General features: G+C 41.7%; 3 protein-coding genes across 3 annotated transcripts; 2 read left to right on the top strand and 1 right to left on the bottom strand.

Annotated features, from left to right (window-relative positions):
- The first annotated feature begins 100 nt into the window (after positions 1-100).
- Positions 101-2,071, top strand: efcab1 (EF-hand calcium binding domain 1). The gene is made up of 6 exons (XM_005932942.3): positions 101-279; positions 467-625; positions 1,224-1,328; positions 1,435-1,586; positions 1,711-1,815; positions 1,912-2,071. The coding sequence occupies exons 1-6, from the start codon at positions 204-206 to the stop codon at positions 1,960-1,962; spliced, it is 648 nt and encodes a 215-aa protein (XP_005933004.1). The 5' UTR covers positions 101-203; the 3' UTR covers positions 1,963-2,071.
- On the bottom strand, positions 1,637-4,243 carry rbm48 (RNA binding motif protein 48). Its single transcript, XM_005932943.3, has 5 exons — positions 4,078-4,243; positions 3,643-3,833; positions 3,416-3,561; positions 2,235-2,764; positions 1,637-2,129 (listed from the first exon to the last, which is right to left on the bottom strand). Exons 1-5 carry the CDS (start codon positions 4,204-4,206, stop codon positions 2,067-2,069), a joined length of 1,059 nt encoding a protein of 352 aa, XP_005933005.1. The 5' UTR covers positions 4,207-4,243; the 3' UTR covers positions 1,637-2,066.
- Positions 4,244-4,342: 99 nt separating this feature from the next.
- pex1 (peroxisomal biogenesis factor 1) lies at positions 4,343-17,650 on the top strand. Its single transcript, XM_005932940.3, has 24 exons — positions 4,343-4,561; positions 5,768-5,914; positions 6,057-6,140; positions 6,293-6,407; positions 6,555-7,240; positions 7,358-7,477; positions 7,628-7,748; positions 7,925-8,031; positions 8,187-8,272; positions 8,367-8,499; positions 8,722-8,818; positions 8,910-9,080; positions 9,178-9,332; positions 10,779-10,965; positions 11,094-11,260; positions 12,102-12,236; positions 12,337-12,401; positions 12,569-12,711; positions 13,657-13,760; positions 13,922-14,098; positions 14,511-14,744; positions 14,859-15,053; positions 16,882-17,012; positions 17,379-17,650. Exons 1-24 carry the CDS (start codon positions 4,454-4,456, stop codon positions 17,452-17,454), a joined length of 3,744 nt encoding a protein of 1,247 aa, XP_005933002.1. The 5' UTR covers positions 4,343-4,453; the 3' UTR covers positions 17,455-17,650.
- The last annotated feature ends 357 nt before the right edge of the window (positions 17,651-18,007 follow it).

Here is an 18,007-nt window from a genome sequence, read left to right as displayed (position 1 = left end):
CAGTCAGTGTTGAGGCATATTTTCGTTTGTGTTACTGCGCTAAAAATTCAAGTAGAAAATGATGTGTAGTTACGGTGTTTCCACCGGTAGTAAACCGTCGAGGTTCTTGAACACACACTACCGTAAACGTTTCGCGGTAGCCATGGCAACAGTACATCAACTTCCCTGTGAATGGACTGTAGCCGAGTCTGGCCTCATCGAAAATGTCAAAAATATCTGCTATGAACAAACGGGCGACACAGACGCTCGCTGAGAACATTTCGAAACAAGTGGAGCACTGTGAGTATGACGGTTAAACTTCTCAAATCAATAAACTAAGCCAGCTTTGTTATAGCGGTAGTTCAGTCCATGCTAAGCTTTACGGTTCATTGTTTTACTTAGCAGGTATGAAAATACACACTGCCGTCTAGGTATTGTTAGAGCAGATGAAGTGTACGCCATTTTTTTTTTGTGTTTCTGTTTATAGTCAGTAAAAAAGAGGTTGAGTGCCTTATCCGAGAGTTTAACGTCCTTGTGGCGGAGCAGAACAACTCTGGCAGAGCTGTGCACGGTCTGGACCGAGGGAAGTTCATAAGCACACTCCACAGCATCTTTGGACTTACTGATGACAGGATGACGGGTAGAGGTATTCAGTTTACAGTTATTTAAACTTATATTATTTACAAACCCAGTTCCAAAAAAAGGTGGGACGCTCTGTAAAATGTAAATTTGATCATTTCGAATTTGCATAAACTGTAGATGCAGTTTTTTGTAGACTGGCAAACCTCGGCCCATCTTTACTTTTGAGGAACTCTGCTTCTCCAAGATGTTTTTAAAAAATAAAATAAAATATCCATTCATGTCAGTGACCTGCTGCCAATTAACCTAAAGTTGCATCGTTTCTTTTTTTAGTACCACTTAGTTTTGCACCCTACTGTTGCCCTCTCAGCTGTCTTGAGATATGTTGGTGCCATCAAATTTAAACAGAGCCAATATTGTTTTTTGAAATAGTAAAATGTCAATAAAATGGTGGAAAGTAAGCAAAATCTCCAAATCATCACTATCACCCTGTAAGTACAACCCAGAATTCTCACCTCCACCACCTTTTTCAGAATGATTAAATTAAATCTTTCAGTACGCTTGTCCAGGAGTACAGTTGGGAATGAGCAGTTTCTTCAGTACAAACAATTGAAATCTATAATTAAATCCAAGACATGTTGTGAGTGTAACTGTCTGTCATTCAGTCTTCAGGACATTTGACAAAGACAACGACAGCGTTGTCAGCATGAAAGAGTGGATCGAGGGACTGTCCGTCTTTCTTCGGGGGACCTTGGATGAAAAAATAAAATGTAACTTCTCAATCTTACTTTTTTTTGCTTAACCTCACTCTCACACCTTCACACATGTAGCTTTATCTACCTAAAAAAAAAAATCCCTGTGTTTGGCATGGCTCAGACTGCTTCACTGTCTACGACCTGAATGGTGACAATGCCATCTCTAGAGAGGAGATGCTTCATATGCTGAAGGGCAGGCTCATCAGACAGCCCAATGAGGAGGACCCTGACGAAGGAATCAAAGACCTGGTGGAGATCATACTGAAGAAGATGGTGAGCTGTTTGCTGCACAGATATAACTGTTTACACATGATTAAAACAAACCAAAACACTATTTAAAAAATTCTCAGGTCTGTAAATAGTTTAGCAGCTCTGCCAATGGTGCTTCCTCCCACAGGACTATGACCATGATGGCAAATTGTCTTTTGAAGATTTTGAAAAGACTGTGAAAGATGAGAACCTATTGCTGGAAGCTTTTGGAACCTGCCTTCCTGACTTCAGGGTAATCTGTAATGAGAATTTGTTAAGCTCTTTAAAATTTCCCCATCAAAAATTCTCAATCTTACAGTCTGCTTTTCTTTTTTTTTTTTCTTTTCAGAGAATCGAGATGTTTGAGGGACACGTATTTCAGGAACAATTCGAACAATAACCAAATCACATACCTAGCCAAAACATCTTTAATATTAACCTCAATGGAACGGTGCTGTGAAGCAAAATTTGTTTAATTAAGAAAAAAAAATAAATCCTGCTCTATCAAATCCGACGGCGTGGTTTGACCTTCTTCTCCACTGGTTTGATGTCTGGACTCGATGTCACCTAGGAGAGACGACGAAACTGGATTAACTGTAAAAAGTGATTTAGAGCATAGTGAAAATATTATTTTGTCCTTAATTACAACCAAAACAATATAATCACATGTACCTGCTTCATTGTGTTCCTGATCAGGCTGACAGTTGTGTTCAGTGACTCATCCTCCATGTCCAGTTTGGATGGTTCTGGTAGTTTTGGTCCAATCAAAGGCTCGTTCTGCCCAGAAACAGTACTGGAGGCCTCCTCAGCCTCTTCCATTTTGCGTTTCCGTTTCTCCAAATGTGTGGTCCGAGGAAGAAATCTGACTGCCGCAGCCTGACGTGCTGACGGTCTGCTCGATAAGGTCTGTTTGCTCCTTGAACTTCCTTCTCGCTGCTCTAATGTGTCAGCACAGGTATTGTGCAAAGTCCCCATTTTATCCTCTGTTGGTAAATGTTGACTTTTAGGCCTATGGTAATGATGTTCTTGGGGAGGTAATGGCAGTAGAGGAAAGCCTAAATAGTGGCTGATGTTTGGAGTCTCCCTTGTATTGTCATTTCCAGAGGTCTGTTTGTGTGTGAGGATGTTGTCGTCTGACGTGGTAGTTGTTTCCGATGAAGTAGGCTCCTCTTGTGTGTCCTCTTTCTGTTCCCTTTCTCTCACTTTGCAATAATAAAATGAGACAGAAAAAAGTGTCAAAAATCCACATCATTCAAAAAGATCCGAGTCAAATGAAAATAAAAGTGCATGCAGATATCCCTCCCCGGATCCAACGCCTCCTGTCATGCTTACCTCCCCGTCTACAGAGACAGTGGCTCAGCTGGAGGCACGAAGAATCGCAGCGTCTGTGCACATTGGTGCACCCCCGCCCTTATGTTGCTTGTCTGTGTTTCATGGAGTATAGTGTGATGATATCTTTGCTCTTTATGTGCTATGGAGTGTTTTTGTGTTTTCTCCTCATGATGACTCATTTGTCAGAGTCACCATGGGCAGAAACCTTTTTTTTCTCCTGACCTTGCCCCTATATGTTACATATTTCACTGTCTACCCTTTTTTTTCCTGCTGCCTAGTCTGACCTGTCTCCCCAATGTAAGTTTGTATATTTTATGTATTGTCTGTATGGTCATCTACTGTAGGTCTGTCATCTACTGTAGGTCTGTCATCTCAGCTGCAGGCAACTGCAACTGACAAATAAAGCTTATCCTTATTTATGTTAACTGAAGTTTGCTTGGACTAATGAGGAACTAAGAAGCTACTCATTAGAGTGGTGGATTTTGTGAGGCAAAATATAACCTATAGACATAAAATTATACCTCTTTTCTGAGCAGCCCGGATGACATAGCTCCTCCGGTCCTGCAGCTTGAGCCTGGTGTCTTCCACAGTCTCGTATTCGGGGACGTAGCACACATGCAGCACACCACCATAGAAACTTTTCTCATCCATGTGTCGCTTTGCTGCTCTGAAATGAAACCAAATTATTCAGAAGGTCCTTCAGACGTTGCCAGTTAGGCATAATGAACAGTCTAGTGACATCTTGTACCTGGCACTTGTGAGTTTTTGGAACTTTACGAGGTACACCTCTGTGAACTCCTCGGCAGGATACTCGTCCAGGGGCCTGTACTCCTCCACAGCTCCATAGAGGGCACACAGCTGAATCAACTCAGTCATAACCCCAATCGCTGGGACCCCTTGGACCATCAGGTAACGACTCTCTAAATTTATGGTGTAAACCTGCAAATAATGCAACACTTGACTGCGGTACACTGATGGGAAAATGCTCATGTGAAAACTGCGAACAGTGGTTATATTTATCATCCAGATGTGGTTAAGGCTCCCACTGTGGTTCAGTGGAGTCCATAAAATCCGGAAGAGAGCAAATGTTTTTTTTAAAAACACTGTAAGTGACGTTCCCACGTAGCAGGGAGTGTCTCACACCTTAAGATACGCTCTTTTCTAAACAAAAGGGTCCTCTTACCTTAACTGCTTTGGCTTTTCTTCCTTCCCTATATTTTGGTCGAGAAATGCACACTCTCTGCTGTTCGTGATGTTTGTAAACCTCCGGGACTCTCCAGCAGCCAGAGCTGTTGTTGACGGGAGCCGCCATGTTTGTGGAAATTAACTTTTCACTTGATGCATTTCAAAATAAAGGTTCATTCTCGTGTTGAATAGGATTCATTCAAAGCATGTCGTAGTTGGACGTCTTATTCTGAAATGCGTTCAACCGAATATCGGCTACTCTGGTCTGGCACACACAGAGCACATCGATCCACTATGAGTTTGTCATATACTTGATGTTAGCGGTGCAGCTTGCTTGACGCGTTGAACGCGAAATAGAAAACTTTGTGAAAATCATGTTTAGCAATCAGGGCATTCAACCCGTAACTGTCACTTTTAGCAACGCAAAAAACTGCTTTTTACACCTTCCCTTGAAGCTAATATCACAGCTTTCCCTGAACGAGGTAAGATAGCCTAGCTAACCACCTAGCACTATCGTTTAGGTAAAATTAGTAGAAGCTTTGTTGACTTAAACCATTTTTAGCTAAAATGTTGGCCCGTTCTGTATGTTGTTCTATTCTTGTATATTTTTTTAACAAAATTAATGCTGCTGTAAATTAATTTCCGAGACCCTTTGACAGTTATTCACATTACAAAATAAAATGTGACTTCTGCAGTTTAGACCTCGCGTCAGGCTGCTCTCTAGATCAAATGAATTGGAAAGATCAGTTTTTCATGACTCCATGCACTCCACTTCGGCCCGGCTGGAAACGTGCTCTGAATATAGATAGAAGAGGAGCTGAGTCAAACACAATACTTCAGCATATGGAGAGAGAGGGTAGTTAGCAATTAGTATTTCAGTATTTGTTTCCTTCTCGGTGGAGGTGTTTTCGTAGCAGTTCCTTTACGGTTTCACTTGGTGGAGACAAAGGACTAGGTTAGAAATAAATCCGGGGTCTAGTGTATCTTTTAAAATGACTTTTCTAGCTTGTATCCTGTTCGCTGTTATGAATGAACAGTGTTTTTCTGATGAAGGCTTTCTGTTTATATTTGCACTTTTTTGGCTAACAGGAATTCCTGGTTCGTGGCTTCCTCTCCTTAAGTTTGACCTTTACTTACAAAGGATTCAGAACTGGGTTAACCCTGTCATTATTAGTCTAAACAGTGTAAAATGGATTGAATGAGGACGATTTGTTATCTCAAGCATGGTTGCAAGCAAGGATGGTGGTCATGGTGTAGTCTAGGGTAAACAAAAGGTGCTTCAGCAAACATGCAGTCATGTGAAAAACAAAGTACACTCCTTGATTCAGTAAAGCTTGTTGAACCACCTTTAGCTGCACTAAATTGAAGTAACCATTTTATTTATGTTGTTATTAGTGTCTCACTGCATTGTGGAGAAACTTTGTCCCACTCTACTTTACAGTGTTTGCAGGAATTTTTTTATGCACAGCTCTCTTTAGGTTCCGCATTTCAATCAGGCTGAGGTCTGGACTTTGACTGGGCTATTGCAATACACTGATTCCTTTCCTTTACAGCCACTCTGTTGGAGATTTGCTGCTCTAATTTGGGGTCTTTGCCAAGTTGCATGATCCCATGCAACTTGGCAATGACCGTAGAATACTTTTGTATACAGTGACATTCACAGTCAACCCATTTAAGGTCTTTTTCAGAACCAGCCTTTGGAGTTGTCCTGTGGTCATGGGCCTCCAGTGTTCCTCACCTGGACTCAAAACAGAGCCAGCTCCAGCCTGGACAGCCACAAAGTGGAGCTGTGTCGGCAGCTAGGAGAGAAGCAGGGCCTGACAGATGGAGAGCAGGTAGAGCCCCTCCGTGAGGAATCTGTTCTTCGCTGTATTTTCAGAAGAAGCTAATTTTCTCCATCTTGTGACAGTGTACAGTGATTGTCAGTTTCTGTCTGGACTTACTAGTTGTTTAGTTTACTGGTTTGTTTTTCCTCAGGGCTTCTTAAGGGCATGTCATCAGGTCTCATCATTGGATCGGGTGTTTGTGGAGCCTGTATCAGCTGATGACTGGGAAATCCTGGTGGGTAATTTAGTGACATACAATATGTGAAACTTGTCTTCATACAAGTTTGCATTATTTTACACATTCTAATAATTACAAGGTGACTTCTCCTTTTTAAAGCACACTTAACAACTATTAATATATCACATTTGTGTGACTGATATCGCCAGGAGCTCCACAGTTCTGCGCTGGAGCTGCAACTACTGGATCAGATCAGAGTAGTTTTCCAAGATGCCGTGTTTCCTGTGTGGGTGGACAACCACACGGTAATCTTTATCCGAATAGGTCAGTTTTGATACAATTATTCTATGTTGTTTATCAAATAACATGTGACACAAAAATATTGCAGTTATAATGGTTTGCCTGCTCAACTTGAGTTTTAAATGTTTGACTTCTATGACTACAGTTTAATTAAAAAAAAATTCTGCACAGCTTCACTTTCTCCACGTGTGCCCTACGGTCGCCTGGAGCAATTCACAGAACTTGTTGTGTCCCCGAAGATCCGCGCTGAAACTGGCACCCACACACATTCTCATCTAAAAGCCAACCCAAACTCAGAAAGTTTTCACAGACAGCCAAACATGGATTTCTCCTCCCCTTCAGGACCATCATCAGAAACTGCCTCCTCTACTTCTAACAGCCACCAGTGGGGTGGCATAGCCGACCTGAAAACCCTCTTTCATCATATGATAAAGGGCGCTTATGACCCAGTTAAGGAACAACCGCCTTTACCTGAAATCCCCGCTCTCCTTACGGACTCTCTGTACAGAGTGTGCGGTGCACCTCCCCACTCTCTCAGCACCATAAGCCACGTTGCAACTAATGCTATTCACATCTTTCCTTGGAGCCACAGTTTCAATGCTAGGCTGAGTGAAGGTCACTCCTCAATTACATATGGCCTTCTCTCCAAAGTCCCATCCCCCAAAGAAACGAGGGACAGAACCAAGCAGGCAATGGAGAAAAAGAAGAAGGCAAAAGTTACTAAGGAGACTGCTACGCCTGAAGGAGAGGAGGTGAAGGAAGAGGAGGCCATGGTGGTTAGGGCAGTGTGCCATTGTACCAAGCTGCTTGGATGCAAGGAAAGAAGCAAGGGAGAGATTCACAGTGGAAGAGTATGGGTGAGTATGGTGTCTGAAGAGAAGAATATCTATAGTTTATAAACAGTATTTTAACAATACTGCAGTGTCCTACTTCTTTCTGTTTCTGTTAAAATTTTTGTATCTTTCATTTTTTAGATTCCAGAGCCTCTGGCCAGCAGGCTTAATATCCCTGCCCATTCAACAGTAAGAATTAAGCCAGTGAAATCAGCTATCAAAGTAGCTTCTACTATTTGCCTACAACCCCTAAATCCACTGGTGAGTGCTGGAGTGTACATCTGTGTTACAGTGTCGGATGTAAATGAAGTACAAGGACATATAATTTGTTCAGAATTGCAGAAAATTTGTTCAGCTTCTTTCCTTTCTGTCCATCTGATTTTTAATTTTTTTTGACATTTTTCTCTTCAGCCTGAGGAGGATGATGAGGAGATCCAGACAGCATTCCTTGGTTGGCTGCACACACAGAGTCACGAACCTTTAGCCTGTCTGACAGCACGGTCTGGCACCATCCTCCTACATGGAACTGATGGTGATTCATTCCTGCACTTCCGTTACAAGCCAAAGAAGTGTATTTATAAATCATGCACAGACAGATTTGCATATGGCTATGTAAATTTAAAAAAGGGGGTAATAATAAATATCTTAAATTAGCTTCTTATTTTTTTAAAAAAATAATGGCCCTTCACTTTTTATTCTTTTCCATAGCAAAGTTAGAGTTTGCTTTAACTGTGCTGAAACCAGAACCACAGACTGAAGCTTCAGATCAGCTGTTTCTGCTAGCACCCACAGTTATCGAGAAGAAAGACATACAGGTATCGCCATGCAAGTGGAGAATTATATATCTGTGTCTTTAAACATTTTACATGAAAACAGATTCCTTCATGCAGTTTTTATTAAAAAATTCAACACGTTTTTAAGAAAAAAAAGTCTTTGAAGTTGTTCAGTTACCTCTTTCTCTCATCTTCAGGTAGACAGAGAGCCAGTAACCACCCCAGCTGTGAAGCCTGAAGTTGAAACACCCCACTCAGAACTTCCCTCTCTTAGTATTCTTGGGTACGTCTTTTGCTAATTCAGTACCTATGCGTGATTTAAGCAGGAGATTGTTTTTCTCCATCAGTCTCTGTCATGTTTGGGTTTTTTTCCCCAGGGGGATGGATGAGCTTTGTAGAACTGGGTTTGAGTTTATCTCCCATAGCCTTCTGGGTAGTCCCCTCTCGAGAGAGCTGGGTACCACTGGTCGGGGACTTCAAGGTGGAGCTCTTCTCATCACTGGTGCCAAGGTATCTCTTTACCTCTCTTTATCTCATTTAAGTTAACTACTATTGCTAACACAACGGCTGTCAATATAATTCATTAACATAAGATAAATTGCTACTTCATAGCATTGATGTTTGTTTGTTGTTGTTGTTTTTTTTTGCAGCTTAAGCTCACTGGAGAACACATATTAACCAGTATTGTTTTCTTAAGTCTGCAACATGTTGTGCTGTAACTTCTCTCTTCAGGGGAGTGGGAAGAGCACTCTATCCCAAGCCTTTTGCAGGAAAGCTAGAGAAGAGCTGGATGCACACGTTGAGGTGGTAGACTGCAAAAAGCTACAAGGTCAAGAAAGACTTCATGAATATTTGCTGTCTGAATGGAAAAGAAGGATAAAATTTAACTTAATTAAAAAGATGTTTTGTTTTCCTTTTAGGCAAAAGAGTAGAAACTGTGAGGCAGAATCTGATGGACATTTTTGAACAGGCAGAATGGAGGCAGCCCTCTGTTGTTCTACTTGATGACCTGGATCGTTTGACGCGGGCACCAGCCTCACCTGAACATGAACACGGCCCGGAGGCACTGCTTCAGCAGCACATTGCTCAAAGTAAAATATTTTCTTACCTGTGGGAATGCCTTTTGACAGACAGGATCGATAATCATTTCCTGCTTTGATGAGTAATGTTATCTCACTGTGGCTGCAGGCCTGCAGGATGTGGTGGATGAGGTGATGCTTCACTCTAGCCTGGTGTGTCTGATCATTACCAGCCAGAGTGAACACTCCCTCCATCCCTCTCTGACTGAGGTACACGGTTCCCACTTCATCCAGGGATTTGTAAACATCCAGCCACCTGATCAGGTCGGCACTCATCCACATCCATATGTACAGGGTGGGTCATTTATATGGATACACCGTAATAACATGGGAATGGTTGGTGATATTAAAGTCCTGTTTGTGGCACATTAGTATATGTCAGGGGGGCAAACTGTTGGATTGTCAATGCAACCCTCTTCTCGTATCTTCACACCATAGACAATTGCCTTCAGATGACCCCAAAGATAAAAGTCTAAGGGGGTCAGATCGGGAGACCTTGGGGGCCATTCAACTGGCCCACGACGACCAATCCACTTTCCAGGAAACTGTTCATCTAGGAATGCTCGGACCTGGCACCCATAATGTGGTGGTGCACCATCTTGCTGGAAAAACTCAGGGAACGTGCCAGCTTCAGTGCATAAAGAGGGAAACACATCATCATGTAGCAATTTCAAATATCCAGTGGCCTTGAGGTTTCCATTGATGAAGAATGGACCCACTATCGTTGTACCCCATATACCACACCAAACCATCACTTTTGTTGTTCCAACAGTCTTGGAGGGATCCATCCAATGTGGGTTAGTGTCAGACCAATAGCGGTGGTTTTGTTTGTTAACTTCACCATTCACATAAAAGTTTGCCTCATCACTGAACAAAATCTTCTGCGTGAACTGAGGGTCCTGTTCCAATTTTTGTTTTGCCCATTCTGCAAATTCTGTGCGCCGATCTGGGTCATCCTCGTTGAGATGCTGCAGTAGCTGGAGTTTGTAAGGGTGCCATTTGTGAGTAGCTAATATCCGCCGAAGGGATGTTGACTAATGCCACTCTCCAGTGACATGCGGCGAGTGCTACGCTGTGGGCTCTTGCTGAATGAAGCTAGGACAGCCACTGATGTTTCTTCATTAGTGACAGTTTTCTTGCGTCCACATTTTGGCAAATCCAACACTGAACCAGTTTCACGAAACTTAGCAAGCAGTTTGCTGACTGTAGCATGGGAGATGGGTGGTCTCGTAGGGTGTCTTGCATTGAAATCTGCTGCAATGACCCGGTTACTGCGTTCACCAGATATCAACACAATTTCGATCCGCTCCTCACGTGTTAACCTCTTCGACATGTCAATGGCTGTGAACAAAGAGAAACTTGTAAATAACTCATGAAAGAATAAAGTTACGTTGAAACCAAGCACACCATTGTTTTTCTTGTGACATTACCAATAAGTTTGATGTGTCACATGGCCCTCTTCCTATTGAAAAAACAAAAGTTGTATCCAAGATGGCCGACTTCTAAATGGCCACCATGGTCACCACCCATCTTGAGGAGTTTGCCCCCTCGCATATACTAATGTGCCACAAACAGGACTTTAATATCACCAACCATTCCCATGTTATTACGGTGTATCCATATAAATGGCCCACCCTGTACACACACAAGCACAAGTACACACAAAGTAGAAAAGAAAAAAAAAACCACCGATCATTTTATTGTTTGCAGGCCCAGAGGGTTGAGATTCTGCGCCATCTGATCCTGAGGAAGTCCTGCCTGTCTGTTGAGACTTTACAGAGTCTTGATATCGGGGCTGTTGCTAAGGAGACAGAGGGATACACACCTCAAGATCTAGTACTGCTGTTAGAGCGGGCTGTTCATGCTAACACTATGCTAAGAGGACACAGTGAACAAGGTATCAAAGACTGATGAAATTCCCAATAGATCAATTTCAGGTCTTCAGATTCTTCCTGCATCATGTGACCACTGATGCTAATGTAGAGTTATTGTCCAGATGCATTCATTGTGCCCTGTATTTTGCAGGAGTGTGTCTGTCCTGGAGGGACTTTGCGCAGGCTCTCAAAGGCTTCACACCCCCCTCTTTGTGGGGTGTAGACCTCCACACCCCCAGTGGATTTGGGTTGGACAGGGTAGGAGGGCTAAAAGAAGTGCGACAGCAGCTTATGGACACCATACTGCTTCCTGCTAAGGTCAGATGGCTGTTGCTTTTTTCAAAATGTGTTTTAGCTGCAGTGTGGTATAATGAGCTACTATCTAGGTATTTTAAACACCATAATTACTATTGATTGTTGTACAGATGAGCTTTGGAAAGCATCGGCATGAGTGGTGATGAGGGGCTCAGTACAGACAAAATGAAAATAAAATATTTGAATCAGCTGATTTAGAAACAAATAAAAACTACAAGCAAAGTAATAATAAGACTTCCAAATTATGTAATTGCCTAGACCACTAATATATTAAAACCTCTTTTATTCGAGCCGATAAAGCGTCTTTTCTTTCTGGAGAGGTGGAAAACCCGTTTATTCAGCTTGCATGAGTCTTATAGTAGTAGAGAAAATCCAGTGAAAGGTCTTATAACTAATGAAAATGCTCATTTAATTTACCTTAGGATTCTTCAGATCCCTTGCTTACAGCCCAGTCTTTGAGTTGCAGTATAGTTGCATCATCTTAAGGTCCCCCAGTTGACCCTTTTTTGACAATTATTTTGATATATTTACCTCAAATATGACTGTTTTGACGCTTCCAGTTTCAGTACATAATGAGGGTGTTTTCGGAGCGGTGGGTAACTTTGATCTATTTTTATCATGTAATGTTTGATCCTGTGAGCCCTCCGACTGCTCTGTGCCGTGTTGTCATCAACTCATCACGGTGGTTTTAGGGAAAAGACATGGCTGTTAATGTTTGAGCTCCTTCCTTTTTAACACTACTTCTTAAAAATGAAGGGAGGTCTCCCTTATATCAGCAGACAAGGCTAGAATTCAGCATAATTTATTGCACAGTCACTGACTGTGGGTCCTTGGTGTGTTGCAGTATCCGGTCCTTTTCGCCAATCTTCCTATCCGCCATCGCTCAGGAGCTCTGCTGTATGGCGCTCCTGGTACAGGAAAAACGCTGCTGGCCAGAGCTATCTCCAAAGACAGTGGTATGAACTTTATCAGCATCAAGGTAGGCTTTGCTTCAGCTTCGTCATTAAAATAAGACTGCGCTTCTGTATGAGAGCAAAGTTTCTACAGCAACAAGAGATTTTTTTAAACTCTCCCTCCAGGGACCTGAACTTCTAAGTAAGTACATTGGAGCCAGTGAGAAGGGAGTCCGTGATGTCTTCCAGAGGTTAGTGAACTTTTAAACTCCTCCCGGCATCGCTGTTGCTGTGTTATTACCTTTTGTTGCAAGTTATAATTATTAACATAAAACATTTGAAGTAATGGTAAAGTTTCACATAAATGAAATGTTTTCTTTTTATTTCCTTCAATCACTTCTTCTTCTGCCTCTTTTAGGGCACAAGCCGCCAAGCCCTGCATCCTGTTCTTTGACGAGTTTGACGCTCTGGCTCCCAGAAGGGGCCACGACAGCACAGGTGTAACCGACCGCGTGGTCAACCAGCTCCTCACCCAGCTGGATGGAGTGGAGGGACTGCAGGGTAACGTCATACATCTTTAAACTATACACACAGTCATCATCACGAGTGCTTTGTAGTAATCTGCTTTAACTCCTGACTGACTCTGTTGGGATGAGATCAGAAGTGTTTGAAGCCATTTAAAGTTAAGTGGGGGTTAAGTCTCATGAAGTCCATTCAGTTTTTTTCCCTCCTGGCTCAAATGGACCTTTGGGTAATGACAGAGCATCTAAGCATGACTTTGATAATTTAATGTTAACAATTTTGGGATTGATGGGGAAAAACAATATACGTATAATGGATGTTTTTAAAAAAATGTAAGTGTGATTATGGCCACTGTTTAGTCAATACATTAATAAAATAAGGGTGAATCTACACTTGGCAGGGTTACCTTGTACCATACCCTTGCACAATTGTCCTGCCTCTCCTGGCTGGCTTCCACTCACACTGCACTTAACTGTGTAGACCCGAGTGCTCTTCACTCTTGCACTCACATGGTTTCAAAAAACACTTTTCCAAAGTACAGTGATGATTTTATGCATTTTGGGGTCTGAACTATGCTGTTTTCAGAGCAGTAAACGTTCCTCTTGAATGCCTTATAGATTGCTCAATTAGTTACTTCAGATGAGCTTCTCATCGGAAAAAAACACTGAAGTTCTATGCTTGGGCTCAGCTACTGCCTCTTCAAGTGAAGGTTCACTAAATCATGACCAAGCATGTTATGCAGTGGTTACAATATATCAAACGTGCTTCATTGTGATACTTATGACTAATATGAATACGCTCTAAACCTGGGGCCAGTACATTTGAACAATATAGTTGGCTATGAAAGGTTATAGAGATGTAGTTAAACCTTTTTGTGGACGAATTAGGAGCATTTTAATCTGTCTTGAAACATACTTGGAGGGATCTTTAATTCAATTCAATTTAAAATAAATAAATTTGAAATCTTCGTGTTTGTCTTCATAGGTGTGTACGTGCTTGCAGCCACCAGCCGACCAGATTTGATTGACCCGGCCCTGCTGAGACCTGGACGGCTGGACAAATCCCTTTACTGCCCTCCCCCTGACCTGGTTTGTTGGTTTAAAAGAATATTAATAATTATTAATTAACATCACTTCACTTCTAAACTCATTATATATGTATCAGTCCTTAAAAGACAAAAAGTAATGTTGAGTCATGTTACATGAAAGATTCTTGGGTTTTAAATCGAGCTATTGTGTCACATTTCCAGGAGGCTCGTGTGGAGATCCTGAAAGCTCTGACTGCAGGCGTCCCTCTGGCTCCCGATGTTGACCTGGAGCAGCTGGCAGCAGCGACAGAGCAGTTTACCGGGGCAGATCTGAAAGCCTTACTCTACAATGCACAGCTGGAGGCTGTCCACAACAGCATAGGCACCAGCGCACCACATGTAAGTGTATTGTACTTAAAGTATTGTCTGATGACTGTGTTATTATGTATTACCTTAGCTTAATAAAACAGGAAGTCAGGGAACTGTTGTCCATTCCATTATTTATAGTTCATTTTGTTGCAGCCAAGCATTTTTTTAGCCCCTCAGGCAAATTAAATAATGTATTTTGTATGTGTCTCAGCATGTGAATTGCTCCAGTTCTGAATCCATTATCAGTTTTCAGCTTAATTTAAATTATCTCCAACCTTAGTGACAAGAAATGTAATGGAATAACTTACCTGAGGCACAGTAGGCTTAAACTAATTTCAAACTGAGCTGTAGTATCACAGTTAAGACCCATGTTGGACACTACAAATCCTCGTGAATCCATATATATGAACGTCTAAACCCTCTCTTCCTATGTGGCAATCAGGAGCTGAACTCTGGCTCAGAAAGCGACATGAGCCTTTCCTCCATGATCTTCCCGAACAACCAGGGCAGTGGGTCAGACGACTCGGTGGGAGAGGGAGAGTCAGGCATGGGGCTGGACCAGTCTATGGTGGTCGTGGAGCCCAGTGAGCTTCATGCAGAAAACAAACACCACTACGGCAATGTCTGGAGACTGTACTTTGAGAGTTCTGAGTCCGAGTTGGAGAATTCAAAACCAGTGAGCACTACTACCACATAGTACAAGTGTAGTACTAAGTATAGGATTAAAAAAATGTTATCACTCATAATTTTTGTGTGTGTTTTTCTTCCTCCGATCCTCCTACTTTAACAGAACTCCCAGTGCATCTCTGGACCCAGTTCCATAAACACTGACTTTACTGGAGGATCAGTTCGTGACCACGCTAGCTCAGTCAATCCTGCGTACATGCCCTCGCTCCAGAGGGGATATGAAGAGCTTGGCCGAGAGCAACTGGAGCGATTACAACAAGAGATTAATAACATCAAGAACAACTACAGGAAAGCCAATGTGAGTGACTCCAATGAATATATTTGAGCGTCTGAATGTGCTGTTATTCTGATTAGGACTTTTTTCATTGTAGTTGGCTTCACTAGTCTTTTCCATCCTGTAGAACCAGGTCTTCCTATATGAGCTACTACAGGGAGTGCAGAATTATTAGGCAAGTTGTATTTTTGAGGAATAATTTTATTATTGAACAACAACCATGTTCTCAATGAACCCAAAAAACTCATTAATATCAAAGCTGAATGTTTTTGGAAGTAGTTTTTAGTTTGTTTTTAGTTTTAGCTATTTTAGGGGGATATCTGTGTGTGCAGGTGACTATTACTGTGCATAATTATTAGGCAACTTAACAAAAAACAAATATATACCCATTTCAATTATTTATTTTTACCAGTGAAACCAATATAACATCTCCACATTCACAAATATACATTTCTGACATTCAAAAACAAAACAAAAACAAATCAGCGACCAATATAGCCACCTTTCTTTGCAAGGACACTCAAAAGCCTGCCATCCATGGATTCTGTCAGTGTTTTGATCTGTTCACCATCAACATTGCGTGCAGCAGCAACCACAGCCTCCCAGACACTGTTCAGAGAGGTGTACTGTTTTCCCTCCTTGTAAATCTCACATTTGATGATGGACCACAGGTTCTCAATGGGGTTCAGATCAGGTGAACAAGGAGGCCATGTCATTAGTTTTTCTTCTTTTATACCCTTTCTTGCCAGCCACGCTGTGGAGTACTTGGACGCGTGTGATGGAGCATTGTCCTGCATGAAAATCATGTTTTTCTTGAAGGATGCAGACTTCTTCCTGTACCACTGCTTGAAGAAGGTGTCTTCCAGAAACTGGCAGTAGGACTGGGAGTTGAGCTTGACTCCATCCTCAACCCGAAAAGGCCCCACAAGCTCATCTTTGATGATACCAGCCCAAACCAGTACTCCACCTCCACCTTGCTGGCGTCTGAGTCGGACTGGAGCTCTCTGCCCTTTACCAATCCAGCCACGGGCCCATCCATCTGGCCCATCAAGACTCACTCTCATTTCATCAGTCCATAAAACCTTAGAAAAACCAGTCTTGAGATATTTCTTGGCCCAGTCTTGACGTTTCAGCTTGTGTGTCTTGTTCAGTGGTGGTCGTCTTTCAGCCTTTCTTACCTTGGCCATGTCTCTGAGTATTGCACACCTTGTGCTTTTGGGCACTCCAGTGATGTTGCAGCTCTGAAATATGGCCAAACTGGTGGCAAGTGGCATCTTGGCAGCTGCACGCTTGACTTTTCTCAGTTCATGGGCAGTTATTTTGCGCCTTGGTTTTTCCACACGCTTCTTGCGACCCTGTTGACTATTTTGAATGAAACGCTTGATTGTTCGATGATCACGCTTCAGAAGCTTTGCAATTTTGAGACTGCTGCATCCCTCTGCAAGATATCTCACTATTTTTCATCATCATCATTTATTTATTTATATAGCACTTTAAAAACACACCTGGTAGACCAAAGTGCTGTACAATACTAATATGCACATAGTAATATGTGTATTTTTGACTTTTCTGAGCCTGTCAAGTCCTTCTTTTGACCCATTTTGCCAAAGGAAAGGACGTTGCCTAATAATTATGCACACCTGATATAGGGTGTTGATGTCATTAGACCACACCCCTTCTCATTACAGAGATGCACATCACCTAATATGCTTAATTGGTAGTAGGCTTTCGAGCCTATACAGCTTGGAGTAAGACAACATGCATGAAGAGGATGATGTGGACAAAATACTCATTTGCCTAATAATTCTGCACTCCCTGTATGTATATAATTACTTTGTGATTGATTGTGTAGGAAGAGTATGCTTATGTGCATCCAGCTGCCAAACAACCAGGCCTGCTGCTGCGCCAAGCACATGTGAACGCCGCCTTGGCCGTGACCAAACCCTCCCTCAGCCAAGCCGACTGGAAGAGATACACAAAACTGTAAGTGAGCAGTACAAATGAAATAATAGGATTTTATAGCAGTTATTTGTTTAATATTGACTTTAGTATGCTCAATTTATCAAGGACATCATAAGATACTTAGTGTCATCAACAGGAGGAAATTAAAAACATGAAAAACTGGTTCCTGACAGGTTGCGTCAATGGAGGACTAAAAAAACAAACAAACAATGTGAAAAAACAAATCTTAGTTGCAGTACTGTGTAATTTGGGAAATAACTTGAACAACTAAATGAGAGTAGAGAAACTGCACACGTAGTAGTTGCTGTTTTACTACTCAAAAACGTAACTTTGCATTCTGATTTGATTCAGTGTTTTAATATAAATTTTTTTTAAAACTTTCTTTAGGTATGAAGGCTTTGGCGTCTCTGGAGACAGAAAATCTGTCAAATTTAAACCTGGACAACGTGTGACTTTAGCGTGATCAAACATTAACAGTTTAACCATTTCAGCCTAATTTTGACATTGTAAATGATTACATTGTGTGTATATAAAGTTCTTTACTCAGTTGGTTGTGAATTAGACTGGAAAGGCCTTGAATGTAATTAATGCACAGACGCACATTATAATGAAGTATAAATTATGAACATGTTTTAATTAAAAATGATCATTTTCTCCGACTTGTTTTCTGTGAGCATCTTGGATCATTTTAGCTTGAATGGGTTTCTTTAAACAGTTGATTTTCTAACAAAACACTGAATATTATTGTGGGAAGTATTTAAAAGCTAAAGCAGGGTTGAAACTTTTGTCGTGACAGACACTTTGACTTCACAACACAAAAAGCACGAGTAATTAATAACATTAATGATGACTCAGTTCCATTAAACTACCTAATAAGCCATGACAGTGAACCAGCAAGAACGAATGTAGGAGCATTTCTCTGCTTTCTCTCCATTAGTGTGTCAACACGTCCGCTGCTCTTAGAAGTTTATAAAACTAACGAGAACGGTCAAGGTGCAAGTTACTGTGAAGTAGAT

The sequence above is a fragment of the Haplochromis burtoni genome, unplaced genomic scaffold, assembly GCF_018398535.1.
Source record: "Haplochromis burtoni strain Fernald_Lab_line unplaced genomic scaffold, NCSU_Asbu1 Contig_163, whole genome shotgun sequence".
In the NCBI taxonomy this organism is placed as follows: Eukaryota; Metazoa; Chordata; class Actinopteri; order Cichliformes; family Cichlidae; genus Haplochromis; species Haplochromis burtoni.
This window is presented reverse-complemented; position numbering and strand designations above follow the sequence as displayed.